Source organism: Phoca vitulina, unplaced genomic scaffold (genome assembly GCF_004348235.1).
Source record: "Phoca vitulina isolate PV1807 unplaced genomic scaffold, GSC_HSeal_1.0 scaffold11, whole genome shotgun sequence".
NCBI lineage: Eukaryota > Metazoa > Chordata > Mammalia > Carnivora > Phocidae > Phoca > Phoca vitulina.
The window spans coordinates 28921996-28945031 of record NW_022589714.1 but is presented as its reverse complement, the minus strand read 5'-3'; the positions used below and the strand labels follow the sequence as shown (position 1 = coordinate 28945031).

The 23036-nt window shown below is 34.1% G+C and overlaps 1 protein-coding gene across 3 annotated transcripts in view; it reads left to right on the top strand.

Moving 5' to 3' along the window:
* HCRTR2 (hypocretin receptor 2) overlaps window positions 1-23036 on the top strand; it is a 119239-nt gene that overhangs the window by 80835 nt on the left and 15368 nt on the right. For all 3 annotated transcript variants that reach the window (XM_032409632.1, XM_032409629.1, XM_032409630.1), the window contains exons 3-4: window positions 7172-7415; window positions 14387-14502. In XM_032409632.1, the coding sequence (XP_032265523.1) occupies window positions 7172-7415; window positions 14387-14502 (360 nt within the window). The remainder of the gene's footprint in view (window positions 1-7171; window positions 7416-14386; window positions 14503-23036) is intronic.

Below are 23036 nucleotides of genomic sequence, written 5' to 3'. Positions count from 1 at the left end.
AAGTGAAATGTTTTCAAGCTAGTGGCCATAGCCACAGCCCTCAAAGAGATGGATTCCCTTTAGCAATTGGACAGTGAATGAGATCATGCCATTCCCTGCTTGTCTTCCTGTAACCATCCTCCACCCCACATTCCCTACTCCATCCGGTCTCCCAGATGGTGATCACAGTATTTGGAAGGGATGAAAATATGTTCCCAATAATGAAAAATTGGTTCAGGTAGAACAATTGGACATGCAAAAAAAAAAAAAAAATCTAGACACAGACCTTACACCCTTCACAAAAACTCAGAATGTATTGTAGACCTGAGTATAAAATGTAAAACTATAAAACTCCTATAAGATAACAAAGAAGAAAACCTAGATGATCTTGGTTACATTGATGACTTTTTAGATACAACACCAAAGGCATGTTCCTTGAAAGAAATAATTGATAAGCCAACTTCACTAAATGTAAAACCTTCTACTCTGTGAAAGACAAGAGAATGGGAAGACAAAGACCCGGGAGAAAATATTTTCAAAAGATACATATAATAAAGGACTGACATCCAAAACATACAAAGAACTCTTAAAACTCAACAATAAGGAAACAAATAACTCAATAAAAAAATGGGCCAAAGACATTAACAGGACTTCATCAAATAAGATATACAGATGGCAAAGAAGTGTATGAAAAGATGCTCCTCATCATATATCATCAGCAAAATGCAAATTAAAATAACAATGAAATACCACCTTATACCTATTAGAATGGCCAGATTTTGGAACACTGACAACACCAAATGCTGGTGAGGATGTGGAATAACAGGAGCTCTCATTTATTGCTGATGGTACAGCCACTTTGATACACACTCTGGGAGTTTTCTTATAAAACTGTACATACTCTCTTCATATGATCCAACAGTTGCATTCCTTGGTATTTACAGCTGAAAACTTATGTCTACACAAAAACTTGCATACAAATGTTTACAGCAGCTTTATTCACAATCACCAAAACTTAGATGCAACCAAGATGTCCTTCAGTAGGTGAATGGATAAATATACTGTGGTACATCCAGACAGTAGAATATTATTCAGCGCTAAAATGAAATGAACTGTCAAGCCATGAAAAGACATGGGGGAACTTAAATGCTTATTACTAAGTAAAAGAAGCCCAAGCTGAGAAGGCTACATATTGTATGATTTCAATAATATGACATTCTGGAAAAGGCAAAACTAGAGAGACAGTAAAAAGATAAATGGTTGCCAGAGGTAGGAAGTGATAAGCACAGATTATGATAGTATAATGGTGGATATACGTCATTATACATTTTTCTAAACACATAGAATGTACACCACTAAGAGTGAACCACAATATAAACTATGGACTTCTGATGATTATGATGTATCAATGTAGGTTCATCAATTGTAAGAGATGTACCCCTCTGGTGGAGGGATGCTGATAATGGGAGAGACAGGGAGTATATGGGAAATCTCTGTATGTTCTCAATTTTGCTGTGATCTTAAATGTATCCCCAAAGTAAAGTTTTAATAAAAAACAAAAGTTGGAGGAGACACAAATAACCCATTGCTAGAAATTATATTGATTAAGCTTTTGGATCTGAGGTGTTATGAAGAGATCTTTACCCCAATAGTTCTTCAATAACCTCATAAGTAAAAGTGATAATTTTTAAGATTAGATTAGACATCATTGACAGTATAGAAAGTATAAAATGCCACGGACATTATAAGCTTTTTTGCAAACATTAGCTATAAGTTTAGTTTGTGTCAGTCAGATGAAAACCATGAATGTGTTACAAAAATAAAATTCAGTAACTTTTTCTGTTTTGAGATAAATAGTACATTGAGCAACAAAGGTAAGTATCCTTATTTAAAAAAAATCAGTAAGAAATTGGTCTTATGGTTTTGCATGGAGACACTGGAGAAATTGCAAATAGCCCAGAATTCTAATATTTTACCATCTCTTGGTTTTAATAACCACCCAGGGGAAAATTTGAGGGATCATCTTAAGTTTCAAGATACAGGCAGTTTTCCAGATTCTTCTATTGGCTAAGTGAGAATATTCTATGCTCTCTCTACAAACCAGAAGATTCCTCAATGAACAGTGGGGTGATGAGGGAGGAGTGCATCACCCTGTAGTAGGTATAGTTCTGCTCTAAAGCACAATGATAACTTCTTATATACCAGGTATTCCAGACTCTCCTATGAGCACTCAAGGACAGACTGGATGCAGTGTGTATCCAGTGAGTGATGCAGGGCATGGGTCTCTCTTAAAGTTATTGACAGTACAATTGCATTTAGCACAACTTATTAGCAAGTCCTACAGTGATGAAACATCTTCATTTCCTGAGAGATTTTGTTTCCTTCTCTATAGTGTCCTGTCTAGTCAAGATCTCAGTTGATTCTCTCCTCCATAGGCCAAGGAAAACTACTGAGTAACCACAAGATCTGAGTAAGATGAAAAAAGACTAGATCCATTCATTACCTCATTCAGCATTACTTCTTGATGAAAAGTTATAAATGCACAAAAAACTTGGGGCACTGGTAAAACTAGTATCTCCAAATTCTCTCAACATTTATTGCCCATTTTCCATAGAATTTCCCCAAATGGAATGAGCAATATCAATGGACAATAAGCCATTCATTCAAATTTGAAGTTGTTTTCCCTTAGTTGTGATATTCTGAAACTGATGGCTTTTGTCCCTGATATGAAACTTATGTCCCACTGAATGCTTAAAAAATTATTACAAAAATGTTTATCCAGCCAGATTTTAAGGTTATTCGGTTGTATTTAAGATTCATTGAACATGCATTAATTTTCTATGACTTATATGCCATTTTTTTCTTCTGAATAGAATATAATACAACCTTTAGGTTTATGACTGATCTACAATAACACTTCACAAAATGCTCAAAAATCCTAAAAATCTCACAAATGTAATAAAGCTTAGCTGAATAATTCAAATGACCCTTTTGTATCTTTAATAATTCTGTAAATCCAAGACCATTAACATTTACTGGACTATTTACAGAATAATTAACATGAATTTCTTAGAAAATTATAACATACTTCATTTTTCTTCTCACACTTATAGGAGCAGTTGGCTACTTTTTCAGAGTGACTTTTTTTTCAACTGCAGAAGAAGCTCTACATAGGAAATGTCAGGAAAAGAAGAACAAAAAGCTGCCTGAAATGGAGGTGGTGGGTGGTGGGTGGTGGAATAGGCTCCTTCACTCTCAGTCATACTTTCCCACCTTCCAATCTTTCAGTGCCTATATCCAAATCTGTGATATGGCAAAATTTCTGTTTCTTTTCTTTCTTCTTTTTTTTAGTTTTTAAAAATTTTTAAGTAATCTCTGTACCCAGTGTGGGGTTCAAACAACCCCAAGATCAAGAGTCTCATGCTGTACCGACTGAGTCTGCCAGGTGCCCCCAAATTTCCATTTCTACTTGCCATGGATCTCTGAGGCCTTTTTGTCATAGCTATATGCTAGCATAGAACAGACTCATCATCTACTGAAGCAAGTCTCCAGCATTGCCCAGACTACAGGGTGCCCACAGTATAGGTGAAAGGTCAAGCACCTAACAGCAGAAGTTCACATCATCTTATCCCACTTCGTTTATAACATTCATAATCTCCACTGGACTCATTCTCAAATGATTTGCTACCAGGTTGATTTATGCTAATATCAAACTCTAAATGAAAAAGGCACACAGAAGTGCACTCCTAGAAGTGAAAGCAGCAAGAAACTGTCATTTGTAATCACTTGGGATAAGATGCCATTTTATATACCCCCCAAGAAAATGTTGTGAATTGGACGCTAGTGTGTATTATGCACCAGCAAATACACTAGTCAAACAGTGAATATTAAATCACCAATTGCCAAGGGTCCATTCAATGAATTCTACTGTTAGATTAACCATGTCAGCATATTCTCTCATGTAGCCACATAACAGAGAACCACTGCTCTTTGGCTCACTGTTGTCACTGGATGGCAGTCTTTCAAGCGAACTGTTTTTAAGTGATAATTACTATTTAATAGTAAAGGAAAATACTAGAAATGACTTTTTAATTTGAGCCATGTTACTTCTATCCCATTCACCCATGTCGATTAGAATTCATGAATGATAAATCACTAAGCCTTGCTGAGCGTTTTACACTTCTTTTTTTTTTTTTTTTAAATTTTTTTTATTGTTATGTTAATCCCCATACATTACATCATTAGTTTTAGATATAGTGTTCCATGATTCATTGTTTGTGCATAACACCCAGTGCTCCATGCAGAACGTGCCCTCCTCAATACCCATCACCAGGCTAACCCATCCTCCCAACCCCCTCCCCTCTAGAACCCTCAGTTTGTTTTTCAGAGTCCATCGTCTCTCATGGTTCTTCTCCCCCTCCGATTTCCCCCCCTTCATTCTTCCCCTCCTGCTACATTCTTCTTCTTCTTTTTTTCTTTCTTAACATATATTGCATTATTTGTTTCAGAGGTACAGATCGTTTTACACTTCTGATAGCTAGATTGGACAAATATAGCCCCGGCCCAGCAACTATGAAAGGTCGGCTGTGCAGATCTAGGCTACCACAGTTCTATTCCCAAGTTACCAATAGTATTGAGGGGTCCTGAGTGCTTGGCATATTTATGGGGGAAAAATGGGAGTTGGAAGGAAAAGCATTGGTTTGAGAAGGACACATGAATCAGCTCTAAGATGGACCAAGTAATTCTCAGGAGTCATCAACCCATCTAAACCCTCTCTGATAGAGTTCAGCCTGTAAAGTTACATTTAAAATGCAATTAAACCTCCAAGAATTTAGCATAGTTTAGGCTTTTACTTGTAATTTCTGTGATTTTTTTTTCCTCACTAAAAAGCAGTCCATTCTAATTAAAAGCTAGACTGCCAAGCTTGAGAATGGAAGAGATAAGTAATAGTATAATCACCATAATCATTGCCATAATCATAATAAGTAATAACAACCACTTACATAGCATTTATGGGGCAGGCCAGGCCTAGTCATTTCACATCTCAACTGACTCTCCCTATAATTCCATGGTTGGGTACTATTATCATCCAGTTTTACAGATGAGAAAACCAAGGTATAGAGAGGTTAAGGAACTTACCCAAGATCATACACTTATCAAGTGAGGTGGGATTCATGCCCAGGAAACCTGGTTGCAGAATTGATTTCAACTATACTGCCTTTTTTTTTAATGTTATGTTAATCACCATACATTACATCATTAGTTTTTGATGTAGTGTTCTATGATTTATTGTTTATGTATAACACCCAGTGCTCCATGCAGAACGTGCCCTCTTTAATACCCATCACCGGGCTAACCCATCCCCCCACCACCCTCCCCTCTAGAACCCTCAGTTTGTTTCTCAGGGTCCATAGTCTCTCATGGTTCGTCTCCCCCTCCAATTAGAATCAAAAGAATCAGAGTAACAAGAATTGTATCCTGTCAGTTTCACTCATTTAACAGAAAAAAATAACAACACATAAGCATTTGGCTTAAAACTGTAAAATGGATGGAGTGCCTGGGTAGCTCAGTCGGTTAAGTGTCCAACTCATGATTTCTGCTCAGGTCATGATCTCATGGGTCATGAGATTGAGCCCCATGTCAGGTTCCGGGCTCAGCAGGGAGTCTGCTTGAGATTCTCTCCCTCTGCCTCCTGCCTGTCACATATACATGTGTACTCTCTCTCTCTCAAATAAATAAATAAATCTTTAAAAAAAAACCCTACAAAATGGGTAAGCCAACACTGCACACCTAGCTGGTGGGAAGCGAAAACAGGTTGGTCATCATGACACTTAGCCCAGAGACCTTTCTCCTGTACTGCCCAGGCTCTTAGATCCTTTTCAGTCATATGCACCCAAAGTCAATGCATCCACAAAGAAGGTCCTGAGCTAAGAAACAGAGATGGCTACCCTTCCACATAGAGTGGGATCAATACAACCAGGACAGAAAAATGGGAGAGAGGACCGGACCACCTTTATTACCTTAGATTGATGCTTATAACTATTCCTTAACTCAAAAAAAATTATTAAGCACATCAAACATTGTGCCAGGTACTGGGGACACAGTTGTGAGAATAAACAAATAAAAACAGTAGCAGTCCCTCCTGCTACAGAGTTTTGTTCCGATAGAGAAGGCAGACAATAAATAATTTAAACAAAAATAATTGTACTATATCACATAATATTTATTGTAAGTACTAAGAAGAAAGGAAAAGGGAATGAGGTTTCTTTTTAAAGATGGGATTTTGAGAGTGATACCAGAATCAATGATTCATCCAGGATAGGAGTTACATTACATATAATTACATAAACTGATTATGTGGGTATAGGCATGCTTAACATGTATCTTTACTATTTCCTTAAAGTTCCAAGTTAAAGTATCACTTGTGATGGCATTAATTATGGAAATCTGGACTAGGTGAACCTATTTGAGTTTTAGAGGTGAGTTGCTTACACCAGCAATAAGCAAACTCTGGTGAGGAGATCTATACAGAATTTGCTTCTAACATAACTCCTGCCTTTGGGTGCAACATGCTGGAAATGAACCAATGTACAAATAGCCTTTGTTATTTGAAAATATAGACTGAGGTATCCATAATTTTTTAAAAAATGCTAATTAAATGCATTGCAATCAAATTTCTATATGATATTTTTAAAGGTGTTTAGCCACTTTTTAAAAATTTTTTTAATTTTATTGTGTTATGTTAGTCACTATACATCATCAGTTTTTGATGCGGTGATCCACGATCCATTTTTTTTTGTATAACACCCAGCACTCCATGCAGTACGTGCCCTCCTTAATACCCATCACCGGACTAACCAATCCCCCCTCCCCTCCCTCTAAAACTCTGTTTGTTTCTCAGAGTCCATAGTCTTTCATGGTTATTTTAAAAGCAAGACATGTCATATAACACATTTGGCATAAAGTGATTGCAATGTTTTCATAGCACCTTTATCATGTTTCATAGGAAATATGTTTTCCCTAATATATTTTTAATATTATATTATTTGGTAAAAAATGTTATGTGAAATATTTTCTTACAACTTTGAATCTGATTATCTGTGTGACCCTTTCTCTTCTACGGTAAGTACATTAAGAATGATCCATTTAACACCAAGGGTTTCTCTTGACCTATGTTCTTTTTCCTCTCTAGACCGTGTCAGTGTCAGTGTCTGTCCTCACCCTGAGCTGCATTGCCTTGGATCGATGGTATGCGATCTGTCACCCTTTGATGTTTAAGAGCACAGCCAAGAGGGCCAGGAATAGCATTGTCATCATCTGGATTGTCTCCTGCATTATAATGATTCCTCAGGCCATCGTCATGGAGTGCAGCACCATGCTCCCTGGCTTAGCCAATAAAACCACTCTCTTTACAGTGTGTGATGAGCGCTGGGGCGGTGAGTACATTATGGCCCATAAGCTGACATTGATATTACATATGCAAACTAAAAATTTGATTTGCATAGCCATTATAAAGCTGGCCTTGTGCATTTTATTGACACCTGTTAATATCGTTTTGCAAAAGCATGAAAACCAGGTTGAAACCCAAAACAATTTCACAGAGTAGTTCCACCTACTTGGTCCTTTGGAACTACTATGCACAGTTAGCTGGTTTTCATATTTTTCAGATAGGGAACGAAAGGAAGGCTTTTCCTATAATTCAGATTTGACTATGTCAGCTTTTCTTAAATTCTCCAAAACAGAAAAGGCTGTTTATACGATCCAAATAACGTATTCTGGAATGATTAACATTTTACCAGATAGTACGAGGTTATATTGCCTCAAGTGTTAAGTTTCTTAATGGGCTTCAGATACAACTGGGAATTTTCATTTTAAACCATATCCTGCTTGGAAACCTGACTGGAGTTGAGTATGTGGACCTATACTCTTCTCTGAGTCAAATTATCTCCATATGCTATGTTTATTCATAACATATTAAGCTGATAAGCTATCACTGGCATAATTATTTTCTGATTTAAGAATTATATTAATTATGAATCCTTTTTGTTTTCCAGTCTGATATGTACGGCAGTTAAATTTAAACAAGCAGAAGTTTGGAGGCCTTATGCTCCTTTGGTTCAAAACTCTCAGTGACTGCCTTTGAAGGTTTTTCTGTAATAGTGGAAACACTTCTATCAATGCCTGATGATGGCATAAACCTGGACACAGCAAAGAATGACAGGAAATCAACTAATCCTGCATTTTAGTGTGTCATGTACTAGTTACAAAATTATTACATTAAATTTGAGGAAAATGGATCTATCCTCATCTGGATAAATATATAACAATGGCTCATAGTTAGGAAACTTAATCATTAGGAAAGCATTTGTTTACTAGACAGATGTACATTAATGCGCATTAGAAATGTATTAACAAAAGCAGGATACTCCATGGGTTGCTTATGGAGCTGGTATTTTTGAGTATTTGAATCTTTGAATTTATATGAACTCCTACCTTGATACTTTGATTTGGAACACTGAAAAGCAAAAAGGCAGGAACTGAAAAATTAGGTGTATGTTTCACTACAACAAGATAAAATTTAAAAGACCCTGGGATTATTTTTCATATATTATCCAAAGTTCTATATTAACTAAAATTTCACAGTTTACTGTGTCTCTTATCCCAAAAACTAACTAGCCCTTTTTGAAATTGAGATTTCCCCTTCCTTTCTTTTTTTTTTTTTTTTTTTGCAATTCACTTGCTGTATTTTCTCTGGATCATCTTTATCTTTTCCCAATTTTCCCCATTAATGATGTAGACAAAAACAAAAGGAATGGAAAATTCCAAAATGGTAAGAGTATTTCTTAAGAGTCTTAAGTCCCATTTATTTAATGTTCAAATAACATCTTGAGTACTTAGGATATGCCAGGAATTATGCCAACCTGGAGAGAAATAGATTCTGCCTAGGGAAACACATTCCATGTAGTGAGACTGAAAGGCAAATAAACAAATGTTTATAGTGTGATTAGTATTTTAATATACTGGTATACAAAGTGGTGGGAACACAAATGAGAGAACAAACTCAGTCCTGGCCATTTGAACAAAGATTACAAAGGAGCTGCTAACATTTCAGCAAAGAATTAAAGATGAGGAGAAATTCTCCAGACAGGGAAGAGGGGAAAGGGTGTCCAAGAAGCAAGAAACCCATATAAGAGCACTATCCCTTGTAGAAGAAAAGAGGGGAAAGGGTGTCCAAGAAGCAAGAAACCCATATAAGAGCACTATCCCAAACCTCTAGTTTCTGTCATGTAGGGATATGCGGTCTAAAGAAGTGTGTTTGGAAAGAAGGTGGTTTGGGGACCAATTGTGACATGTCTTATGCAATTCTTATACAATGAATTCTATCTGGAAAACAGCCTAAAAATCTTTTGATCAGAATGTGTTAGTTAATTAATGACGAAATGGAGCCATAAATGATTTGCAGATTATGAAGCAAAGAAGTATATTTAAATCTAAGCTTTCAACTCAAAAGTTGGATACTTTAAGTTTATGAAAATGATAGATTAAAATACCCACCTATTATTTAACATGTATCAATAGTATTTTCTCTAAAATATTTTGGTAATTAGTTGATAAGTTTGTGGACTGCTTTTATAAGCTTTTCTTTCTTTTTTTTTAATCAAGTAGCATTCACCTTCATTAGCAAAAACGATTGCAGAGTTAGGGAATCCTGTCAGTTATTCTGATTAAATAAATAGCTACATCATTTTCTAATTACTTTGAGCAAAAAATGTAAGTATCTAAAACTCATTTCAAACTTTAGCATTTTATTATCTAGCTGTAGCAGAGACATTTTCTTAAAAAAGCCAGCAACTATTGAATATTTATTTATTTGTTTGTTTGTTAAAGATTTTATTTATTCTATTTATTTAGTGAAAGAGAGACGGGGGGAGAGAAAGCACAAGCAGGGGCAGGGGCAGAGGGAGAGGAAGAGAGAATCTTAAGCCCGCTCTGTGCTGGGCACAGAGCCGGATCTGGGGCTCAAACAAGAGTTGGTCACTTAACTAACTGAGCCACCCAGGAGCCCCTACTGTTGAATATTTAAAAGTCTAAACTCAGCCTTCAGAAGTAATTTAGGAAAACTATTTGAAAATGATTTTATATTAACCCACAATTACTTAACATGATTATAAAGGCTTAAATTAAGCAATACAAAATTGAGTTTATCATCCACAAAATCAAACAATAAAATTTATGAAATTAACTTTTTGAATATTAAATGAAATTGTTAATCACTTAATGTTTTCAAGAAGAATATGAAAGAATTAAAGTAGGTTCTTATCATTTTGATCATTAGACTGTTTATTATAATGTTTTACATAGTATAAGCTTTGTTTATGTAGGCTATTTAGAAATCCATGTTCAGCTTAAAATGTTAAAATTCGGACATGTGTGTGATAGTCACAACCTAAAAAGTCCATAGGAAATTACATTTTACAGTGTTGGCTCTCTGAAGTTCAAACATCTAAGTCCAAAAACATTTAGCCCAATTTTTAAAAATTTGTTGTGAAATATCTTCTATTTGAGATTAATTCATGAATTGTGTTTCTTATTTTTATCCCAAGTTAAATCAATAACATAATTATAGAAGCAGATGGTGATATCATAATTGTCCTAAACCAATATATTCCAGCATGGATGGAGTCAGTGAACAATGTGGTCACTTCATCCATATCTATCAAAATACTTTTAGGAAAGTCTTGCAAATGCTATCTCACTCATGGTACAAAATAACTAAGAACTCTTTCTTAGTCTTACTGAAAATATTACCAGAAATATTTAATATCTTGTTAAATTATTTCTACAACTCATTATATTTATTATTGCCTATAGCTTTTTCAAAAAAAAGACCACAAACCCTAACTTCTGGCAGACACACTTGATACTCAAAAACAAATAAAATGTGTTAATATTTATTTTAATGATCTTTAAAGTATGTTTTTGAATATGTTACATTAATTCACACTTTTAAGTTTTAAGATTATTCCAGAATTATATCCATAGTTCCTTGATTACTTGCTTTGTAAATGCATAGTTTCACAGAATGGTTCCTACTGGAAGGAAAGTAACTTCTTTTTTGCACTAAAGATATAATTGTCTCACCAGTCATCCAATATTTAATGAGCATATACTGTTAGCCAAACATTTTTCTAGACAATGGAGATTCATAATCTCTCTTCTTGGAGCTTACTGCTGAATTGTTCTTTGGTGGTCTGAAAGAAATAATAACGGAGCCCTTCTTTACAGTCACACTAATTATAGCATCTGGCCTATTATAAGATTTTGAAATGTATATATATATACACACACACACACACACACATATTTGTGGAAATATATATATATATTTCCACAAATATATATATATATATATATATATATATATATATACACACATTTATGGAAAACATTTATTAGAAGATAGTAAAATATATTAAAGATTCAGGTAAACTTTAATGGACATATAAACTTTGAAAAGACAGTCTATATTGAATATTTGGGAAATTATATTTAATTTACTTGGCCATTGAGTCCCTGATATGTGTAGCGTGAAAGAGAAAATGTTTGTAGATTTTTAGATAATGAGATTAACATGTTGTTTCAATAATGGACCTAATTCATCTGAGATTAAGTCTTGTCTTATTAATATATGGTATTATTCTTTATCCTCTGACTTCAGAGACTAAAGATCCACATTTTCTCCTTATTTATTGGTTTGATATATATGCAAGAATTTATTCAGATTGTGTCTATTCATCAGTTGAGTAGAGACACCAATTTTGAATGATTGTCAATCTTTAAGATGCAGTTTTATAGTATAGATGCTTAAATGGAACAAATTTCCTGTCACTACGTTCTAGGTTATATATAAATGTCTTAAATATATTAAGACATTGTTCATAAAGTGCAGAGAGACTACAAAGATAGTTTCAACACATATAACTTAAAATTCCAATGGCATCTCTGGGTTTTCAATTAGCTTAGACTGTAAGCATGAAATGAAGAATGTTAAGACTATCATGTTTCCCCAATTATCTATAATAATCTCTTTATTAAGACATTCAATCCCAGCCTGCAAGTGTAATTTCACTTGATCAACTTTTCTGTGTGGGTGTTCATTATCATAATATGCATTTACCAGCAAATTACATATCTTACCAACTATTTATAAATATACTGACTGCAGAATGAGCTTTCTCTCCCAGCTGTTTAAAACCCAAACTGTTATCACGGTGATGGTATCCATAGCTGCAATTAAAAAAGAAGAATATTACCTCTCAAATCTACCCTCCTCCACTCACTCAGTTTTGTCTGAGATAGGGACATCAGGGCTTCACAGGTATATCAGCTTCAAAGGTATATTTTTATGTGGGAAGGTCATGTGACACTTTCTTCAAAACAAATACAAGTTCACAGCCACTCAGGTGCCTGGGAAGTGCTGAGGTCGTCCGCCAGCTCCTCAGAAATGGGCTTACGGAAGCCTGCTTGGGCTGCAACACTTCAGAGAGAAAGGCTATCATTCCTCTAGTCAGGCTGCTGGGATTCTATCCCTTTTTCTGTAACTGGCCTGTTTTACAGGATAATCTTGAAAGGAAGTTAGAAACTGATGAGCTAGGTATGGGCCACTTGGGCCACGGAAGAGCTAAAACTGATGCCCAAGTCCGTCTCTTAGACCTCCCAGCCAGCACAGGCACCCTGCTGGCCCCTCTGGAGATGACAGTGAAAAAAAAAATATCTACCTGAGAAAGAAGACAGTGAAAAAAAAAAAAAAATCTACCTGAGAAAGAAGACAGGGTTTTAGAAGGAAGCCTAAGTAGAATATTAAACTCAACCACTCTAGAAGATAAGGCTATGGAATCAAGATTGTGGAGGATATTAAACTCATAGATACACTTAAAATACATTCAGTAACAAATGAATGGTTGTTCGATAAACTTATCAATTATTGTGGTCATCTTCATAGTTATTATTGGTTAATCCTGACTATAATTTGCCCTTACCACATTTGATCACATAACTGAGTCTTCATGCTCTTATATTCCCTTTCTGAAGCAATGAAAAAAATAAAATGCATGGAGGTGATAGCGTTATCCCTCAGTAATTGTATGGAACTAACCTCATTGCCAATATCAAAGTCAAATTCAGTTGCTTAATTTTTAGAAGTAGGAAAAAAAACTTTGTTTTGTTAGCATTCAATTAGAAGTCTATCTAATTATTGCATTTAATATCCATGAAACCATGTAGGATATATTCTGTTTCCTGTTTTGCATTTAAGTAAAAGTAGCTGGATCACTGTGATATATTCAAATACTAGTATAGGAAAAATATCCTTGAAAGCATTTAAAAAGTCAGTAGGGGAACCTGGCTGGCTCAGTCAGTGGGGCATGTGACTCTTGATCTCAGGGTGGTGAATTTGAGCCCCACGTTGAGTGTAGAGGTTACTTAAAAATAAAATCTTTTAAAAAATAAATTAATTAAAAGTCAGTAATAAATATACTTTAAAAAGCCAACAAAATTATATTAAGCCACCATGTTATTTATTAATTGAATAATTGACTCTTGAATAAATACCTAATCTGTGGTATGTATCACCTGTGTACATAGACTTAATGATAAGAAATCACTACAATCCTAGAGGAGCTTATGACTAAATAAATGAGATGAATATAAAAAAAATCATATTTGTTTAAAAATTAACTTTAAAATCCCTAAAAATATTGTTTTTATTAAAAGTACATGCATATATACATATATATATATACACACAACATACTAAAAGAGAAATTTTATATTGTTATAGTAATCAACAAAGGAACCATTAAATGTTCACTGTGTTTATTTTTCCAAAATTTTTCCACATTTGTATGTGGAGGTACAACTGGGAATAGCTTCCCATTTCTCAGGAAACATATTCTAATAAGGAAATCAACTCAGTTTACATTCTTTTCCCAAAAGCATTAGCAATTAGGTTTGATTGTCTTGTTTCTTATTGCAATTCAAGTACAGCACAATCCAAATTAATTTTTATTAATTAGCCAGAGGTAATCAGACAAAAAAGTTTTTTTTTAATAAATAAAGTCTTGACTTTGGATAGCCTATGTTAGCACAAATTAAGAAATGGCTAACTGTTATTCCTCTCTGAGTATATTAAATAAAATTAAGACTTCACATTTAGCGTGTGTGTGTATACTGAGTAAGTGTAAGCAATTAATACTATATTACAGTATTTGTGTGTGTGTGTATAACATGCCAGTGAAATCATATGGAAGTCAAATGTGTACTTTAAAGGCAAAACATTGACAGACAGACCTTTAAAAAAATCGGTGAGTTATAAAACAAGATTTTATTATTTTGGCTTTCATTCCAGGTGAAATTTACCCCAAGATGTATCACATTTGTTTCTTTCTGGTGACATACATGGCACCACTGTGTCTCATGGTGTTGGCCTATCTGCAAATATTCCGTAAACTCTGGTGTCGCCAGGTATGTAATTTCAAATAATTTCCTTGTGTGTTCTCTAGGATGCACTTAAGAATAAAACTTAAGAGGGGTGCCTGGGTGGCTCAGTCGGTTGAGTAGCTGGCTCTCGATTTGGCTCAGGTCATGATCTCAGGGTCCTGGATGTCATCTGCTCCGTGCTCAGCGGGGAGTCTGCTTGAAGATTCTTTCGCTCTGCTCCTCCAACATGCTGTCTCTCTCTCTAAAACAAACAAATAAATCTCTAAAAAAAATAAATAAAATTTAAGAGTAGACTGAACCAACATAATATGCTTACCAAAGGATTGTGTATTCTTCTAAAATAATGAGACCCTAGCCATAGAAATATGTCTGGGCATTTTTTTTAGGGTGATATTTAGGGAATGTATTTTATGAACTGCCTTAATGACTTTAAATTGTAAAGCTCTGTGATTAATTGACTGGATTTTTGTCTAGGACTAATATTATAAATTTTATTTTGTATGAGAAATAACAAAAATTTCTTTACCGTTTCCTGAGACTGTATGTAAAGAATGTTGTCTTTTATATGAGATTTATGTAGTACACTTTTAGTATATGTGCTAAGCCTCCAACTTCAAATATCTTATTTTTTTTAGCACAGTAGAGAATCAGGCAGACTTTAGACTTTTAGAAATGGTATATCATGCTGATTTGGGAGTATTGTAGTTTGTTAGATAATTTTGCTACTTCGACGAGTGTATTCATTCTCTGTTATTCATTCATCAAATACTTACCATATTTCTTTTGCATGTGTATCTGATAAAAAGCTGAAAGCTTCTGTCAAATTCATTGATGAATTCATAGACTAGAGGAGGGAAAGAGTCAGATGCAGAGTGAAAATCATCTTAATAAATATAAGCCAGGGGATCAGAAGAAGGTGTGGTAGAGGAGTATCTAATTCAGAGCAGGAAACACTTAAGCTGAACATTGATGATTCCAAGTAAATCACCAACAAACATGTGAAATAGTTTATAAAAGTTTAGACAAAGAATATAGCTCATCCTTTTGTACTTATAAATTTTATCTTAAAATGCCATGTTTCTTGGAAATGTATCTCTTTCTTTCTCTAAAGTTATTGCCAGTACTTAGAGCTTATCAGGCTCATAGAAAGCCATGCCCTTAGTCTGTTTGCTCTGATATATTTTATCCAACTAAAGGAATTTACTGGGATACCTTAATTCATTAAAAAGACTTCACAAACCTTTTATCTGGTCTTTGAGGAAGAGTCTTAATTTGGGTCTCCTTCAACCTTTGTTAGTCAAAGCAACTTTCAGGATATCTTTTACTGGTTGAATATGGGCAGTAGTTGCACTTGTCAACCTGGTATATCTTATAATTCCAAATTGTTTCTATTCCTCTATTTTTGCAAAGAAACAATTACTTTTATAACCTTAAAAATGCAATCAGTACCAATACTTATTAGCATTCTAACCCCCAGTCTTTTCAACTAAGTTAACAAATGTTTGCCACTGTAGAACATGAGTTGTGTTTTCCCAATCCCAGTGATAGTTTCCTCAACACTGTCCCCCTCGCCATGGTATCACATATTTTAGGGTGTTTGTTACTATCACACCTACTTCTTGGTAAGTATTATTATACTAGTCAGTTTTTGCTAGGTTATTCTGCTATAAAAAACAAACAAACAAACAAAAAACCCAACCAATCCCAACATATGTGGCTTGCAACAACAGTGTGTCTCACTCATGTTCCATGTCAGTAGTGAGGACGGACTGTGGCTGTGCTCTACTTACCATCTCATTTCAGAACTCAGGCTAAAGGAACAGCACTTCCTGGGACATGCTATTCTGTGACTGAGGGAAAGCGCAAGGAAGTGGGGAGAAATATGTAATGTCTCTTTGATCTTTGCTTTGAACTGGCATATGTTAAGTCTCTTCGTACTTCTTTGGCCAAAACAAGTTGTGTGGTTAAGCTTAACCATGGAGAAGGAAAGAATCCTTCTCTCACAGAAAGACACTGCAAGTCATAAGGCAATAAGAATCTTCTTACAAGCTGAGGAGTGAATAATCAGAAATGATATAGTACAGAGAAGTCAAAAACACAGACTTAAGGTCCAGACTGCATGAGTTTAAATCTTGACGCTGCAACTTAATAGATGCATGAATTTTGTCAATTTCTTAAATTTCTCTGCCTCTCTTTCGTTATTTTAAAGTAGGGTTGTGTAGCATCTACCTCACAGAATTATTACACTTATTTGATGACTTAATTCAAGTGCCTAGGGCAGAGAAAGTACTCACTGATTAAAATACCTTAACAATATATGCTATTATTTGTCATTTCAACTAATTCTGTTTATAGATCTAAAATAACAAGTATGTGTTGAATCCATGTATGTGACTACTTTCTTAAAGAGATATCTTTCATAGTACTTTTTTAAAAAGATTTTATTTATTTTTTGAAAGAGAGAGAGAGTGCAAAAGGGGGAAGGAGCAGAAGGAAAGGGAGAGAGAGGATCTCAAGCAGACTCCGTGACAAGCATGGAGCCTGACATGGGGCTCAGTCTCATAACTCTGAGATCATGACCTGAGCTGAAATCAAGAGTTGGACACTTAACTGACTGAGCCACTCAGGTGCCCCATTTTCATAGTACTTTTCAATAACATTATAATGACCTTCTGTATTTATTTATCTGCTCTACTCTAAAGCTAAAGACAGTACACTCTAGCCTTTATCTTGTATCCCTCCAATTTGTATATGCTTAGAATATATCAGTTGCTCAATAAATACTTTCTAAGAAAAAAATGAGTAGAAGAATAAGAGAAGGTTCTGGGAACATTTCGATAGAAGAGAACATTGGGGAATCCACTTCTCATTACTCAGAGAACTATTCATAGAAAAATTGGAATTTGAAAAATTTCTTGAAAGAGAAAAAGCATTTAATGAGCATATAGGAATGAAGATATTTTAGATTGAGATTGAGATTTTGACCAGGAATGTTCAGTGTTAAGAGCATTCCCTTACTTCCATATTTTTTACTAGTAAGTGTGTACTATATATAATAGATGTTTTTATTTATTTATTCATTTATGTACAGATTGACATAACTTTAAAACTCTTTGGGGGTACCTAAATCTGTCTTGTTCATCAGTGAATCCCCAACACTTAACATGGTATCTTGCACTAAGAAAGTATTCCAAAAAACGTTGAATAGATAACTACTAAACTCCAGCCAGTTTATTTCTCCATTCTTTAAGCTTATAGTTCTTCATGTCTCAAACTCTAAAGTAAGTTCAAAATTGTATTGCAGGTTTAGAAATAACCCACATTCTTTTGATGAATTGTTCTGGTTAGAACAAACCATATGATCTGAAAGATTTGCAATAAAATGCTTGGGCTGTGAAACTAAAAACATTTACAAAACAGATTGGAATGGAAAATGACAAGTTCAGCTGAGCTCACTTTAGCAGCCACAATAAAGTAAATTAACCCCAAATGGGTGATTATGTAGAATTCTGCTTGAGCAACTCTCAATTTCCAACTGTTAATGTCTATAAACAGAGTTCCAAAGCCTTATGTGTGCCATAGGCTACATCCAGTGAGCCATCAAATGCAGGGCCTATCTTATTTGCTTAAAATTACAGATGCATGGAATCTGTTACATACTTTGGGATTTGTCAGCGTAAGATTATTAGTGAGCAAAGTGTGTGACCTTGTCTGACTTTCTCAAGAACTTTCGGCTTTGTTAAAAGAATTAACCAGTGCTTTGTTATAATCAATGACTTAAATTCTTTTTGACAGTGTGACTCAGGGAATTCAGTCAGTCTGGAAATTCTACAGACTCTTCTCTAAAAGTCCTCTTTTTAAGACCCACTTAATCTTGGTTTGTGTGACTCTATCAATGTTCTTTCCACTTCTAGACCTCAGATAATTCAACATTTAAATTTTAATCATCATGTGAACTCATGTTAACTCATTCCAAAATATTCCAAAATATTTGGTAAGCACCCACTATGTGTCTTATATTGTTGGAGGAACTGGGGATGAACCATAATTGATATTTGAGTCTGAACTAAATTTCAATTTACCAAGGAGTGTAACTTTGAAAAACTTTTCCTGTCCCAATTTTTCTCACAGTCTTTTCTACTATTCTATATTCTTCAACATTCGTCCAAGAAAACTTAATTAATATTAGTCAGTCTAGTGTGAGGGAATAGTCAGTAAACTGTAATTGCAGAGGCAGAAGCAAAAGGTTCAAGTTCACACAGAGAAATAAAGAGCACTAGTGAAAGTAACTACATAGGTAAACATGAAAGAGAGTATAAATGTATTTTTCTTTGTAATACTTTTTTTCTCCTACTTAAGAGATAACAGCATAAAGCAATAATTATAAAACTGTAAAGATTCAGCTTGTAATGTAAAGATGTAATACAAAGAAAGGAGACAGGAATGAAGCTAATTTGGAGCAAAACTTTTATACACTATTAAAATTAAATTACCATTAATCCAAATATTACTTAGGTTGTTAATTGTAACTCTCAGGGCAACCACCAAGAAAATAACTCAGAAAACTATAGTGAAAGAAAAAAAAAAGAGCATTAAAATGGTATACTAGAAAATACTTATTTAACACAAAATAAAGCAGCAATGGAGGAAAAGAGGAACAAAATAGACAAAATATATATAAAAACAAAGCAAAATGACAGATGTAAATTATTCCTTTTCAATAATTAAATTAATAATTAAATAATTAAATTCAGTAACTAAATGTAAATGAATAAAACACTCCAGAGATTGGGAGAATAGATCAAACGAACAAACATAAAATGATCCAACTCTATGCTATCTTCAAAAGACACATCTTATATTCAAAGACACAAATAGGTTAAATGTAAAAACTGGGGAAAAATGTTTACTACGCAAACACTAACAAAAGAAAGCTGAGGTAGCTGTAGTAATATTAAAGGAAACTTTACCAAAACTGTGACTGTTAGGGCAGCTGGCTAGCTCATTCAGTGGAACACACAACTCTTGATCTTCCGGTTGTGAGTTTGAATCCCATGTTGGGTGTAGAGATTACTTAAAAATAAAATTTTGGTGGGGCACCTGGGTGGCTCAGGTGGTTAAGCAATTAACTCTTGGTTTTGGCTCAGGTCATGATCTCAGGCTTGTGGGATTGAGCCCCATATCAGGCTCCAAGCTCAGTGGAGAGTCTGCTTCTCTCCCTCTCGCCCCTCCTCCGCATTTCTTATGCATGTTCTCTCATAAATAAATCTTTAAAAAAATCAATAGATAAAAGTCAATGAAACTGAAAATTGATTCTTTGAAAAGATAAGATATAATTACAAGAGAAAAGAGAAAAGATTCAGATCACTAAAATCAGAAGTAAAAGAGGGACATTACCACAGATGTTACAGAAATAGAAAGAGTAAGAGAATACTATTAAAGAGGACACGTACTGAATGGAGCAATGGGTGTTACACGCAAGCAATGAATCATGGAACACTACATCAAAAACTAATGATGTAATGTATGGTGATTAACATAATAAAATAAAAAAGAGAATACTATGAATAATTGTATGCCAACAAAGTAGATAGCATGATAAAATGGACAAATTCATAGAAAGACACAAACTACTGAAACTGTCTAAAGGAGAATTAGAAAATCTGAGTAGACCTATTATAAGTAAAGAGGTTAAATTAATAATAGAAATTTCCCACAGAAAAAGCCCAGGTGGCTTCACTATTGAATTCTACCAAATGTTTAAAGGATAATTAACACCAAACCTTCACAAACTCTTTGAAAAAACAGGAGAGGAGGAAACACTCCCTACCTCATTCCATAAAGCCAGAATTACACTACTATTAAAACTAGACAAAGATACCACAAGAAAACCATAAACTAATATACTTATGAATATAGAGTAGTATACTCAACAAAATACTAGCAAACCAAACCCAACATATAAAAAAAGGTTATACATGATGACCAAGTGTGATTTAGCTCAGCAATGCAATGTGGGTTTAACATATGAAAATCAAGCAGAGTAATACAACATTAGCAGATAAAACTCAAAACCCACATGACATGATCATCTCAATAAATGCAGCAAAAGCTTTTGACAAAATACAACACCCGTTCAAGATAAAAGCACTTAACCAAATAGAAATAAAAAAGATTTCTTCAATTTGATAATAAGGTCTACAAAACCCCACAGCTAACATCATATTTAATAGTGAAAGACTGAATATTCCTCTGCCAGGATCAGGAACAAGATAGGGATGTTTGATCTTATCAGTTCTATTTAATATTGAATAGTACTAGATTCTATCCAAGTCAGTTATTCAAGAAATAATATTAAGAATAATAACAAAATGCATCAATGAAAAGTAAGAAGTAAACTAACTCTGTAGATTACATGATACTGTATATAGAAAATCCTAAAGAATCCACATGCAAAAAAATTAAAAACAAGTCCAGCCAGTTTTGAAAATAATAGATCAACAGACAAAAATTAATTTCATTTCTATAAACTAGCAAAGAACAATCCAAAAAATGGAATTAACAAAACAATTCCATTTAAAATAGCTCTAAAAAGAGTAAAACATTTAGCAATAAGTCTAATAGAAGAAATACCTAACATATACAATTACATAATATCATTTAAAAATTAAAGAAGGACTACGTAAATGAAATGACATTTCATGTTCATAGATTGGAAGACTTAATATTGTTAAGATAGAAAAATTCCTCAAATTGATCTATGGATTCATCACAATTCCTATCAAACACCCAGCTGTCTTGTTTGTTTGTTTTTGAACAAATTGGCAAATAGTACTAAAATCAATATAAATATGCAAGGGATCAGGAATGGCCAAAATGATCTTCATAAAGATGAATGAAGTTGGAAAACTCACTTCTCAATGTCAAAACTTATTATAAAACTAGAGTAATCAAGATAGTATAGTATTTGCAAACAGATAGTCATATAGATCAATGAAATAGAATTCAAACTCTGGAAATAAACCCTTATATTTATGGTTAATTGATTTTTGACAAGACTCTCATCACAATTCAATGGGGAAAATCATAGTCTTGTCATCAAATGGGGCTGGGACAGCTCTATATACTCAAAAGAATGGAATTGGACATCACCTTACACCATACATAATATTTAACTCAGAATAGGTTGTAGACTTAAATATAAGAACTAATACAGATCTTCTTCAACTTACAGTGACATTACATCCCAATAAACCCATCATAAATTGAAAATAACCTAAGTCAAAAATGCATTTAATACACTAACCTGTATAGAACATCATAGCTTAGCCTAAACTACTTTAATGTGCTCAGAACACTTAAATTAGCCTACATTTAGGCAAAATCATCTAACATAAAACCCACCTTATAATAAAGTGTTGAACATCTTATGTAATTTATTAAGTACTGTACTGAAAGTAAAAAACAGAATGGTTGTAAATGTATCAATTGTTTACCTTCATGAATTCATGGCTGATGGGGAGCTGAAGCTCACTGCCACTGCATAGAATCATGAGAGATTATCATACCACAGTAACTAACCTAGGAAGAGATCAAGATTCAAAATTCAAAGTACAATTTCTGAATGTATATTACTTTTGTACCATCATAAATTCAAAAAATCATAGGTCAAACCATTGTAAGTCAGAGGCCATCTGTGCTATGAAACTCTTAGAAGAAAACACATTCATTTTATGTCTGTGGTCAGACATCATTATGACCTTGGTTTAGGCTAATGGTTTAAATGACACCAAAACCACAAGCAAAAAAAAAAATTTTTAAAAATAGATAAATTGGATGCTATTGAAATAAAAACATTTGGGGTGCCTGGGTGGCTCAGTCAGTTAACCGGCTGCCTTCAGCTCAGGTCATGATCTCAGGCTCCTGGGATCCAGCCCTGCTTCGGGCTCCCTGCTCAGTGGGGAGTCTGCTCCTCCCTCTTCCTATGTGCTCTCTCTCCCTCTCTCTCTTTCAAATAAATAAAATCTTTTAAAAAAAGAAATAAAAACATTTGTACTTCAAAGTATACCATGAGCAAAGTGAAAAGGCAATTCACAGAATGAGAGAAAATATTTGCAAATTACATATATGATAAAAGACATATCCAAAATATATAAAGAACTCTTCTGATTCAACAATAAAAAGAAATAACCCATTAAAAGTAGCAAAGATTTGAATAAACATTACTCCAAAGAAGATATACAAATGGCCAATATGCACATGAAAAGATGTAATTATTAGGAAAAGAGAAATTAAAACTACAGTGAGATACCTTTTCACACTCAACAGGATGGCTGAAATAATTTTTTTAAAAAAGTAATTATTGGTGAGAATGTGGAGAAATTAGTACTCTCATTATATGGCTGGAAAATGGAAAAATGTAAAAGTAGAAAATGATGCAGCTACTTTGGAAAATGGTTTGGCCCTTTCTCAAAATCTTAAAGGATTACCATGTGACCTACTAGTTTAATCCTTAAGTATATACCCAAGAGAATTGAAAATATGTCCACATAAAAACT